The sequence below is a fragment of the Chelonia mydas genome, chromosome 11 (genome assembly GCF_015237465.2).
Source record: "Chelonia mydas isolate rCheMyd1 chromosome 11, rCheMyd1.pri.v2, whole genome shotgun sequence".
NCBI lineage: Eukaryota > Metazoa > Chordata > Testudines > Cheloniidae > Chelonia > Chelonia mydas.
Window position 1 is genome coordinate 9,504,688 of NC_051251.2, and position 13,471 is coordinate 9,518,158.

A 13,471-nucleotide genomic window follows, 5' to 3' on the forward strand; every position below is an offset into this window, starting at 1 on the left:
GTATTTTCTCGAGATGTTGCTTGGATCTGGATGGCAAAACTAGCCTGGTACCAGTAAGATTAACTTGTCACATGACTCCCGTCATAAGGGGACTCAGCAACAGAAGGACTTCTTGTGACAACACTTATGGGAACCAAAAACGTGCCCAGCCTAGCATCAGGATGTGTGAAGCAAAAAAATGGAGAATTACAACACACCATTCTGTTTGAATCTATATCTCCTCTGCTCTAATATCCTTCTGGGATCTGGTAGCAAAAACCCTGGAGCATGCTATAGGATCAGGCCAGTTGTGGTTATATCTCCATGGAGACACTTAATAGCACAGCAGCAGGTTACAATGGCTTTGACTTCAGTACATTATGAATTAACACTGTTCCCCTCTTGCACTTTTCAAGTTTTTATACACAGAGCCTAGCAGCAACATTCATGGTCTTCCATGGCTGAGCACCCTCCTTCAAACCCCCTCCCCATCCTGCCTCCTTCCCAACTGCCTGACTCCATCAGCACAATACTGGACTTTCAGAATTCAGTCTTTCTTAATGGAATCACATCCTTCTAGACAACGTACCATATAGCCAGGCATACTGTTCAAGCAGCAAGCGCTGTCCTAGTAGAGATGGGTTCAAACCAAAATCCTGAACCTAAACACACCAACTCTTTGAGGGTGTTTGAAAACCAAACTAGGACCCAGATTCAAATAGTGCGGTTTGAATCTATCTCTTAGACTTGAACTTTGAACACAGATGTGTGATTCTGTGGAGGGGATGGTTGTGAAGGAAAATGCACCGTTTTAAGTACATATTAAGACTTATGTTCCAGTTCCACTATCACATACATAAAAGTCAAATACTCACCATGCATTATTATACCTTGTGTATGCATTTGTCAAACTCTGTTGAATTAAACAAATCTACCATATAATATTCTTGGTTTTCATCATCTTATTTGAAGAGTCACATTTTAGAGATGCACATTTAATATTGAAACTCTTGAAGACGCTGTAAGTACTTTAATTAAACTGCTGCATTACCTTGGAGACAGTCCACCATGGGAACAGTTGGTAGGGGAAGTTAAGGGGCTGGTCCTGCTGCTAGAATGCCGTGAAGGTGTCCGACCAATAGTATTGCTAGGAGAACCCTAATACAGAAGCAGGAAAAAGAGGATTAGGGAAATGCTAGTATACACAACAGACAGAGACAAAAATAAAATGGGCCCAAATTCTGCTTTCATTTACACTAGGCAAACTTGATGGGTGAAAATCAGGACTTGATTAGTCCCGTTCTGATTTTAGTTTGTGCTATTACGCTCTGTGTTATCTACAATAAAGGATTTCAATAAGATTAAGTGATGGTGTAAACAAAAGCAGAGTCATTTACACCATTGCAACATGCGTAAAAAATGTTTCCATTCTGATTGGGTAGCATTATACACACAAGGTGCAAGGCACTAGAGAGCACCACCAAGAGCACAGAGGTGTGCAGCGCCTTTTCCCTGTGGGTCTGATCCTGCAGTTCTTGCTCAGGCAAGACTCCCACTGCACGTAATAGATGTGCAAAGACTGCAGGACTTGACGCTATCTGAATTACACAGGATTTCCGTACAAATAAGTTGTTACAGTCAAGAGGAATTGCAGCAGAAACTATTCTGATAAATGCTGAACTGAGGAAAAAAAAGAATTTCGAGATTTACCAAAAAATTCCCTCCTTTTTCTTCCAATAGAATAAAACTATTTAAAGGCTTCATGTAGAATCAAAGTAGGGGAGCACTGGTTAGAGATGGAAGAGACCTACTGGATCAAAGTTCTAGTTCCCTGATGGAGAACATAAGATATTAAACGGATTTCAATGGCAGTGCTGAGCACAGCGAGTTTGCAGGATCAGGCCCTTGATCTTAGCTAAAAGCTAAGTGGGATTTTCAAAAGCAGCTCAGTAACTTAGGAGCACAAGTCCCGTTGACTTTCATATGCTCCTAAGTCACTTAGTCTCTGTGCTGGCTGCACATAGATCAAACCTGAACAGAGCTGGCAGAGTTGTTTTAATGGTCACTTCAACAAAATGTCAAACAGACATTTCATTTCCAAGAGAAAGTGAACTTCATTAAATCTATTGTGGCATAATGCTGTTAGTAGGACTACAGGCATGCTACTGAACATCTGAAACAGCTGTTCCTCGGTGAATTGTTATCTTCTGCAACTCTCTTCTTTTCTATGGACATTAGCTGCATAAGCATCTCACCACACTAGTGTTACTGGAGTTCTTGAGGTGGTTGTGTAGGAGCTTGGTAGCACCATCTTGGAATGTTTTTGGCAAGGCACCAAGTAACATGGTAAACTCAGGAGTGTTCAGTTCAAACAGTGAAATCAGGACTATTTGTGCTGCCTAGAAAGAAGACAAAAAGGTAAAAGCATCCATCAGTTTATCTCTTCTAAGAGTTAGAATAGTTTGCATTCTAGAAAGGATCCTTGCAGTAAATGTTACAGATTTTTCATTTAAACAGAAAATTACCATATGAGACAGCCACATTTCTAACACACAGCAAGGAAGCACTGTTGAAACTAATCCTTTAGCAGTTACGCTTACAATGTATTTTTACATGGACACTATTTATTTTCCAGGCTTAAAGAGCTGCTCGTAGTTACAGTAATAAAGCCTTACAGTTCCTTCCTGCCCTGCAGCGTGTTTCCATTGAACACCACCAAGTTGCTGCTAGAAACAAAAGAAACCAAAAACAAAACAGAGACTTCTTTCAGAACAGAGTAATTGTAAGACTCCAAGACTGTAGCTTCTTACATTAGTGTGAAAGGGACTAATGCTCTCTCCACCCAAGGGATCCACAAATCTGATGCATCAGATAGAGAACCCCTGCTTTGTCCTTCACATATTAACCCTTAACTCCTGATGCCCTGTATTGCAGCTACCAGCCTTAAGAGCAAGGATGACCAGCCAGGGCCCCTTCAAAGCCTAACAATGACAGAGAGACAGAGGAATCCTCTTCCCCCTATTGGGTGTAGCATGCTGCATCTGCAGCTCCCTCACAGTCAACAGGTGAAATTCTGGCCCCATTGAAGCCAATGGGAATTTCGCCATTAGCTTCAATGGGGCCAGGGTTTCACCCCATGTGCCTAAGAAGTCTAGAAGAATAATTTCCAAGAGAAAGTGAACTTCATTAAATCCAGGTGGAAATGGAGAAGGCTGGGCAGAAATGGCTTTTAATGGGAATGTGTACAGTGTAAATAATTGCTAACAACCCGCAGCAGAACTGCACAGGCAAATTACACAGTCACATGTCTCTCACTGATATGGCCTAGGACTGTACAACCAGTACAAAATGCTCCAATTCTTCTTTCTCTTCCCTTGCTCGCTTTAGGGAAGTGTGAAGTGGTCTTAAAATTACTGATTCAGAACCACAGCAGCAAACAACGAAAAAGAAGCTGTAGAAATGAAGGACCTCTAAAAAGAGCTCAGCGGTGGCAGGACGTTCTCCAGCCTGTTATTAGCTGTACGCGACTAACCTCCAAAGTATTTATCTGGATAAAGGGCAGTAGTTTAGGCGCACAAGCCAGATTACATGTGCTTTGATGCACAAAACTGCACACAGACTCTGCAATCGCAGACATTTGGGTTAGAAGCTTTCTGGAATCTCCTTAGACTTCCTAAAAATGAAGAACATCTTTAAAGGAGTTTAAAAAACAAACTCATGTATTCCATTACTTTGATGGTAACTGCACTTTCCATTGCTTCAGCTGATTCAAAACAGAGGACACCATTTTTAGGAAATTAAGTATTTTAAAAGTTGCAATAATTAAGTGTATTCAGTTTCTTATGAAGTGGAATCCATTGGTAGAGAAGGAACGTGGGTACACAAAAACCCTTCCATAGCTAAACAGAATGAAAATACTCCACTGTTTCAGGGTGAAAACTATCATTCTAATTTTACTTACCACTCCATTCGTTACTCTTAGAACTTAATAATAAGGCCCTGCATTAAAAGAAGCACTTTTCAGCTGTAGATCTCAAAATGATCTTTAAAGGTGGGGAAGCAGCAGCATCTCCATTTGACAGATGAAGAAACTGTGGCACGGAGAGTTGAAGGGACTTTCCCAGGATTGCACAGCAAGTCTCCGGCAGAGCCAATGAACAAAGGTCTCCAGCTTTCAGTTCCATGCGCTAAGCAAAGAGCATGCTGGCTCCTGAAAAAATTCCCATTCCCTTCAACACAAGCATGGCCTGCAGTTAATTACTTGAAACTAAGAGTCCCAGGGTATGGAAGGAGGGGGGAAATTATTTTCCCTTGGTACTTTCCTCTCCGAAAATCCTAACTCCAGACTCTTCCTCCTCTAACTTTCAATCAACTGCGCCAGGGAGTCTCCTTATCCTGTACCCAGTGGGGGACACATTTTGTTGTCTGTCCTGGTACTTGGACCTTTAATTTTAATCAACATATTTTCTGAAATGAAAACATTACTGCAAGCAAAAGACCCCAAAACAGAATAGATAGCACACTGAATTGAATGAAATGATAATCATGAGAAAATACACACCCATTCATGAAACCATGCATACCCCCGGATTATTAATTTGGTGGTTAAGAAATCTACACGCAGTCACTAGTGCAACTTGACAAGCAAACCTTATCTTCAGTGAGACTTGAAAAAAAGAGGGGACTCGAGCAACGTTCGCAAGATAAGAACCTTTTTAAAAATAATTTGAAGTGGATTTTCAATGCCTTATCCTGCAGTCCTAACTCGGGCAAAGCACCAGCTGAAATTAATGGGTGTTTTGCTTGAGTTAGGGCCACAAGACCAAATCTATCAACACTGTCTCTCAATGTCTGTTAAGCTACACTTGGAATGTGCTGCTCTGTGGACTTCTCTCATCACATACCTCTTTCCATGGTAAGTTTATTTCCTACATAAATTGGGCCTGCTCCTGCCATCATTCAGTGCCTGGAACATCCACGGACGTCAATGGGAATTTCAGGAGGTAAGCAGGAAGCTACTCAAAGGCTGGGTCCAAATTTAGGGCCAGACTGTGCCTGGACCTTGGACAGGTGCACAAGACATGGGAAGGATGCAAGGAGCCTTCCCATCCCTTATATCCCTAGTGCACGGGCTAGGCACAACAGCAGTCCTTGAGCTCTCCTGTGTACAGAGAATGCTCTCTCATAATGCCCCAGGGGCAGGAAGAAGTTGAAGCCATAGCAGAAGGGAGTGCAAACGTCTGTGTGTGATGCGACAGGCACCTTCCCCTTGTGCTCTACAATGCTCCAAGATGCACCATGCTTCTCTGAGGCACAATCTCTATTAGCGCTCCACCAGGGGCAGTGTGGCTTTGCTTCTTCCCAACATGGACCACTGCCTCATAGGCCCAATTTGACTCCAATGCAGCAGTTTTGAGGACCCAGGTGTGCTGCAAGTCCTGCTCCCAAGGTCATTGGAAATTTGCCATTGGCTCCTTCCCCTTTGCATTTACTATGGCCTACGTCAGGGGCTGGCAACCTTGGGCACGCGGCCTATCAGAGTAATCCGCTGGCAGGCCGTGAGACATTTTGTTTACGTTGACCGTCCACAGGCATGGCCCCCCGCAGCTCCCAATGGCCGCAGTTCACCATTCCCAGCCAATGGGAGCTGCGGAAAAGACCTCCAGTATTAGGTACGCAAATGTCTATTTGGTAGTTTTCTGCCAAATGGACATCTAAACAAGGGTAGCATTTGGCCCAGGAAATATGTACTTTTATGTGGCACAAAAAATGCATTAGAATGATACACCCTATTTCTGAGGTGTGATACAACTAACAAGTACTTCTTTCAAAATATAAACTATTACCAGTAAATGGTGGTTCAGTAAAGGCACTGAGACAGTACTACGGCTCAGTGGTTTTTATTTCAACCTTGTCCTGGGAAAGGCAGCTCTTTTTAAACAATACTCACCCACAACCTAGGTTCCCCTCTATGCTGAGCGACCGCGCAGCTGCCTATTAAGCCACACGCAGGGGCTCATGGCTGAGGCGGGGAGAGAGGCTTCTCCCTCAGCGTGGACCTGTTGCGGCGGGGAAAGATGCCCCTCCCCCAGCCTCAACATGGACCTGCCCCGGACTTGCTGCGTCCGGGGGGAGGAGCCCCTCCCTTGGCCCAGCCCAGGCCCGCTGGAGCTGCTGTAGCCGGGGAGAGGCGCCTCTCCCCCTGCCCTGAGCTGCTGCGGCGAGAGAGGGCTGGGAGGGGTCCTCTCTCCCCAACTCAGCCCTAGGGCAGCCTGTACCACAAACCCCTCATCCCCGGCCCCACTCCAGAGCCCGCACCCCAAACCCCTCATCCCCACCCCAGAGCCTGCACCCCCCCGATCCCCAATCCTCTGCCACAGCCCTGAGCCCCCTCATGCAACCCCCTCATCCCCAGCCCCACCCCAGAGCCTTCACACCTAGCTGGAGCCCTCACCCCCTGCATCCGACCCTCTGCCCCAGCCCTAAGCCCCCTCCCACGCTCTGAGCCCCTCGGCCCCACCCCCACCACATGAGTTTTGTTACGTGCACTAAGATGAAGGTGATGTGTCACAGATCACCTCCATATTGGTGCACATAACAAAATTCATTCCACACATGGAAGTAAAAAAATAGAGGGAACACTGCCCACAACTATTTTTAACTGTACTGGTTTGTTTGTTTTTTGCAGGACTAAACTGCAATGCAAGCCAGGGTTCTGTCTCTTTAGCTAGGATTTTCTGTCCAAGATTCAAAAGACAATGTTCTGTCCATGCTCCAGCCAAGCCAGTGGCACAGCTCGCATTGACTTCATCAGCAGCAGGGTCCAAGCAGGCCTAAAGTTGGATCTATTCAGTGCTAAAAGTTTTACTGTCACAGCATGTCCTGATTCAACCTATCGGAGCCTTCCAGTTGGGCTGTGGGTGAAATTTTCCTCTTAGATTTAAAGGGGACAGAAGCAGCACTCCTAAAGCTTTCTGGTAATCAGATATATACTAGCTTGAAAACATATATCAAAATGAGTGTGTTTTCATTGATATTTAACTACTGTAATCGTAGAGGCCAATTTTTCAAAAGTGACCAGCGATTTTTGAGCATTTCAGTTTTTGGGTGCCCAACTTAAGATGCCTTAAAGGGGCAGATTTTCAAGGGGTGCCCTTATAAGGTGTCTCAAGTTGAGCTCCCAAATCATATTACTTTTGAAACTCTTGGCCCTAATCACTAACCACTGGACAGTCATTATAATAGTCAACAAACACACAGACAAACAGATTAATTCCATACTTGCTTCACAAGGATTGCCCATGCAACACTCATGCTGAGGATAGGAAAGAGGGTATGTTATATGAATCTTCTCTCGCCTATGGGCCTCTGGATTCTGACATTGCATCAGCATTGTGCGAACTCAGCACATCTCCTGTCAGGGCCAGATAATCTAGATATTAGGGGTCATCTCTTAATGGGCCAAATTCTCTGCTGGTTTAAACAGGAACAACACCCATGAAGTCAGTGCCTGCTTATATTAGTGGTGGATCCGACTCCATGTCGGGATGTTGGATCATAGAATCATAGAATATCAGGGTTGGAAGGGACCTCAGGAGGTCATCTAGTCCAACCCCCTGCTCAAAGCAGGACCTAATCCCCAACTAAATCATCCCAGCCTGGGCTTTGTCAAGCCTGACCTTAAAAACCTCTAAGGAAGGAGAGTCCACCACCTCCCTAGGTAACCTATTCCAGATCACTCAATAGGAATGTGTTACTTCCATCATTCCCTCAATAATTATACCCTTACATGTTCCATAAGCTTTTGGCTGCTCACAAAGTGCATTGACTTCTGCAAAGGCTTTGCTATTCAACAGCATCATATGACATGAATATTTAATATTCAACATCCCATTTTACACTAAGAGGAGTTGGTTGGTTGGCGAGCCAGATTCACTAAATTCCTATGTCCTTTACAATCTAGTTGAAATATACAAAATCACTTTGACACCAGGCTTGGCAACCTTCAGGTTACAAGAAATGTCACGATCACATGGGAGAATGAATTCATTTTAGGAAGGGAGTAGAATCAGTGTCCTGAGCTTAACATGAGTGGCTTGAAAAGTCTATCAGGCCAACTCATACAGAAAATTGCAATTAGTCTGATCCCCAGTAACCATATCAGACCTTTAGAGCGGTCAGCAGCCAGGTTAGGCTGCTCTAACTTATGCTGGGGACTAGCCTGACCCACAGTCTGCCCAGGATAAGGGAAGTGAAAACTCCACCTTTGTGCCCTCTCTCCTGAGCTGTGCACTTCTCAACCACAGCCAACAACCTGGGCCAGACTTATCCCAGCTATAACTTTTAGACAATAGTTTTAGTAGAAAGACACACTAAAACCAAACTATTATTTCACATACACACACACACATATAAATGAGGCATCGCTTTTTCAGGCATTCAGTTAATGTCTCTTTACGCAGCTAGACTGTATTAGAAATCTAAACTGCAAACAGAAAGTGTATTTTGTGATTAGTGTACATCTGTACAGTGTAGTCTACCTGTTTACATTTCTCTTCCAAGTTTCCTTCACCAGGCCCTGAGGAGGCTGTAGTTGTTCTAGCTGGCAAATCCTCACCTACCCAACTATGCATGGTCTGGGTTCAACAAATAGGAAATGTGTTATTATTTGATAAGGAAGCATAAGATTTTCAACAACTAGCATCTAAATGTAATATATATTCCAGCTTCTGGCATGAGATGCATCTTCAGTACAGGTTGCTTTCCTAATTTGGGATTAATAAAAAAACATATTAATATTTGAATCAACCAGCAGGAAGATTCTAGTCAATGAGATCACTGGTTTTAAATCTAATTTGCCTTAGATCTCTAGTTAATTTTTCCCAAATCCTTCTGTTATAATAACCCTTAGCACTCACCTATGAAGATGAAAAGCCCTGCAGATGTTCAGACATTAACAAATTAAACCCTGCAGCCACCATTTGTTAAGTGTGATTATTATTCTTACAGACAGCAAAACCAATAGACAGAGATTTAGGTGATATGGTTCAAGTTCAGTGTCAGTTTAGTACTTGAGAATTCCTGACTCTGAGTCTTGTGATGAGTTTACTAGCCCAGTGCTCTTTGCAAATGCATCTTACAGTGTGCACCAGGCTGTGGGAATGGCTACCAGTTCTACACTCCCACTGCACATTGTTTTATTCTTAATTTTGTTAGAAATGATAAAATTGTGTGTGCGTTTCTCTTTTCACCGCCCAAGTGTAAGACAAGTGCGTAGATTTCCATTTTAAAAACAGCATAAGATATATGGACGCAGGAAACTCTGTCTACTGTTATAGATTTAAATAGCTTAATTTGTATGGAATTATACTCTACCAGTGATCATGCAGAATCCACATGAGGTATTAGGCTACAGCAGTTTTGCATTAGGCTGTTTGCACTAGCAAGTATATGTGGATAAAGCCATGTTGGTATCAGCTCCACATCAGAGAAGGCTGTTGCATTACCTGTCTCACTCACTTCCAACTGGAATGGTTTGCAGGCCTTAATTGAGACTCACTTAAGTGGGATTTTGGACAGGTGATTTAGCATTACTGGGGTATTGTTACCCCATACCCCTTGGCCAAACTGAGCCACACTTGTTTTCCCAAGTATGTTAACTTTTGGGCTCCAGAATCTGAAGGCTACAAAAACAGTTAGATTGGAGAAGAACTCCAAAGAATCAAAGTTAAGCACTTCAGTTCACAACCCACTCAAGTCTCTTGACTAGCTAGCGCTTACGGATCAGACTGTACAATGTTCCCAAAGACTTCAATTACATTACTCTGTTTATACCCACAATCTGCAAAGTAAAAACTACATTTTACACAAATCTACATATATTCAGATGTAAATATACACACACACACACACAGACCACATCCAGATTATATATAGTGAATATTGATATATACTGATATTATATATACACATCATATACTTGTATGTGTGTGTGTGAATAGTTATATCTCTATCATGTGTTAGTGTGTATTCACACACCCACAGATACAAACATGATGCCTGCACACATATTATATTAAACAATTTCTTCCTGTCTCAGAGAGCAGTCACCCGGTATACCAGCTCTAAATTGTAAAATACTTTATTTTACCTAAATACCACCCTGTAATAAAAACAACTGTTTGTTGTATAAAACTGCTTTCAAGCCAAGGGATCCCAAAGCACCATGAAAAGCCATAATGATCATTTTAAGGAAATGATTTACCCTAGGGACTGTGCTATCCAAGAAGCCCTAAAATTTTCATCTGTGAGCCTATGAATGTTAGAAAATCGGTTTCTTACAGAGTATACAATAAAAATATTTGGACTCACACAGCAATCCTGCCTCAAATTTGAAACAAACAGAAAATGACCACCACATATGTGGAAACAAGACTCAGTACACTGAGATCTTTATTTTCTAACAATATTAAAGGAAATCAAGTAAAGAAATGCCCATTTTGAGATTTTTATTATAGATTTTCTCCCTCAGTTGCTTGTAAGCATAGGGATAATATTGAAGTCATTTAAAATGGTTAGTCTTCGCACTCGTACACCTTGACTTCTTTAAAAGACCTGCATTACAAGGTGGACCTCAGTGGTACAGCCACAGTACCATTTTAGTCCCCATAAAGGTCTTGATGGAATCCCAAAACCTGATTCTCCATTGCTGCACTCTTTGTATAGCCAATGACACATGGATGGGGTGGGTCTCAGAACATTACCAAACCAGAGCTCTCGGGTCATTTACACAGCGTTTGCATTTTACACAGGTGTAAAGGTCTGCACAAGCTGCAGGGCAGTGAAGAATCAGACCCAAAAACTGAACTAGAGCTCCAAGGAGAACACGTCTTAGGGTCCGTTCTGGCTAAGTGCAGAAGTCCATGGCAGTTTGAGGGTGCTTCATACATCAGTTCCTTTATAGTAATTCATAGCACTAACACGCAACTCTAGATTCTAATATAGTTCAGGAAACTGCAAAGGGAATGCACAGCCCCCAAATAACACAAGGACAAAATACGGGTGCATAAATTGCCTCTCCTTGCAAAAAATGTGCATGTGTACTAATTGTGTGTATACATCCTGCATTTGCACACAAAAAACAAGTACCTGCACACACACAGGAACTGCGAAAATCACCCAGGCACAATGTTAGTACCCAGAGGCGAACATCTGACATTTGGTGCTAGCACAACAGTGTGAAGTGGTCATATTTGTTTAGCACCAACAACGTGCATCTGTGGTAGCTTCTTGGAAATCCGATTTGAACCCTCAAAGCAGTATTAAAAAAAAAGCAGCCTTTTATTCTTAAAAATCAGACAATATTCTTTATCCTGTTGCTCAGTAACATGTTCAGGGTGCAGGCCACAATTACAGTTCATTAAAAGCTTTCCGAGACTACTTTTCAGCAGAGCTTTTAATTAAGTCACAGCAGTGCTCCATGCAGGCCAGGCACCAGATATACTGCACTTCAGTGGATTTTTGCCAGCCCAATAATGTCTCAAACACAGTCAGAGCAGCACCGTGGAAGCTCCAGGAGTGATTTTGCAGCTTTCGTCCTTTAGCATTGCTACAAAGGAGTCCGTTTGCATTTTTGTAGCAAAGTTTGTTCTTCTGGCCATTGCACAGGTCCTTATATAGCCTACATATTTACTCCCATTTTAAACAGTGTTACAGTAATAGCTGTATTTTAACCAAACTCTTTTCTTCAGGTGTCCACTACTATCTCTTCTTTCAAATATATTGCGAATACAGACTAACACGGCTGTTACTCTGAAACCTGTAAGGAGAGTGGTCACTTTGGATAGGCTATTACCAGCTGGAGAGTGAGTTTGTGTGTGTGGTTTTTGGAAGGGGGGTGAGAGAACCTGGATTTGCGCAGGAAATGGCCCACCTTGATTATCATACACATTGTGAAGAGAGTGGTCACTTTGAATGGGCTATTACCAGCAGGAGAGTGAGTTTGTGGGGGGGGGGGGGGTGAGAAAACCTGGATTTGTGCTGGAAATGGCCCAACTTGATGATCACTTTAGATAAGCTATTGCCAGCAGGAGAGTGGGGTGGGAGGAGGTATTGTTTCATGGTCTCTGTGTGTATATAATGTCTTCTGCAGTTTCCACAGTATGCATCCGATGAAGTGAGCTGTAGCTCACGAAAGCTCATGCTCAAATAAATTGGTTAGTCTCTAAGGTGCCACAAGTACTCCTTTTCTTTTTGCGAATACAGACTAACACGGCTGTTACTCTGAAACCTCTTCTTTCAAAGTGACAATACCTGTATCTGTTAATATACTGCTTCCTACACCTTAATCTTTAATGGATGACCTCTGTGCACTTCCTTGAGTATTTGCTGGTTTGATATCTTTCTTCTGGATTTATCCTTTTCTCCTGGTATAACTTAGAAATGGTTTCCTCTTGTTGCAAAAAAGTTTTCCACTTGTTTTCAACATCATATATGACTTTTCATAAAATGGACTTATGTTAGATCTGAGACCTGTGCTCTCTCCCTTGGTCATTCCAAGTGCCTAAGAGAATCTTGAATGGGTTTCTGGATTTAATCCATCTCAAAAACTATTTTGGCTTCCAACTTGTTTTAGTTCATATGCACTGGTGAGTGAAATCTACACCAGCGATGGACCAGCATTAAACAATTAATATAAGAGACTGATGAAGGCTCTACATTGAGGAGAATCTCATCTTGGTGTGAGTTCAAGTGATACCACGCAGTCGTTTGTGCTTTTCCACTCTTTTAGCAATGGCTCTGTCATCTCAGTTGAGTCCCATTCTTCTGGGGTCTCCACATAGATTAGCTAGGTTGTACCTGGGGGCCAGTGGAGTTGCATGAATGTAGTTGGAGACACTTTGCCCAAAGCTCAGTTTAAAACTAGAGCAGTTGAAAAAGTAGTGTTCCAAGTTCTCAGACACACAAGTAGGAGACGGAATGGTACTGCAAGACACAAGGATGCCACAATTCAAGGCTTGTACAATAAACCACCTCGATAATCACATTCCATCAGCAGAAATACCCTAGAGACACATCAGGTAACTGGAAGATTTTCTTCTTTCCTGTGAAGGCAATGGACCGAATCATGGTCCAACTGAAGTTACTGGGAGTTTTATCACGGACATCAAGGCGATCAAGATTTTACTTATTAGCAGGAAAGCAGGCAAAGTGTCACGTAAAGCACTGGCCTGTCACCTTGGGGGAACTGGTTCTTGTTCAACCTGCACAAAAACGTGTTTTAAATGCCAAGATCAATCTGTTTTTGCATACCTTGCAATTGTTCTTCATGGTGTGGGACAACCCCACATTCTGAACTAAACATCTCTGTCCCATGCAAGCCTTCAATACAAGGCTTCTTTACACGTAAAGTTTACCAGAATGTAGCAGAACTGATGAGTAAGGCTACGTTTTAGTCACAGGTATTTTTAGTAAAAGTCATAGACAGGTCACG

General features: G+C 42.7%; 1 protein-coding gene across 41 annotated transcripts in view; it reads right to left on the reverse strand.

Annotated features, from left to right (window-relative positions):
* Window positions 1-13,471, reverse strand: part of CLASP1 (cytoplasmic linker associated protein 1) — a 266,722-nt gene that overhangs the window by 34,902 nt on the left and 218,349 nt on the right. For 23 of the 41 annotated variants that reach the window (XM_037912897.2, XM_027833968.3, XM_027833963.3 and 20 more), the window contains 2 exons: window positions 2,235-2,378; window positions 1,031-1,137 (listed from right to left, as the gene is read on the reverse strand). In XM_037912897.2, the coding sequence (XP_037768825.1) occupies window positions 1,031-1,137; window positions 2,235-2,378 (251 nt within the window). Of the gene's footprint in view, window positions 1-1,030; window positions 1,138-2,234; window positions 2,379-8,519; window positions 8,616-13,471 lie in introns of all 41 variants that reach the window. The other 18 variants (XM_043525472.1, XM_043525461.1, XM_043525463.1 and 15 more) reach the window with 1 other exon arrangement.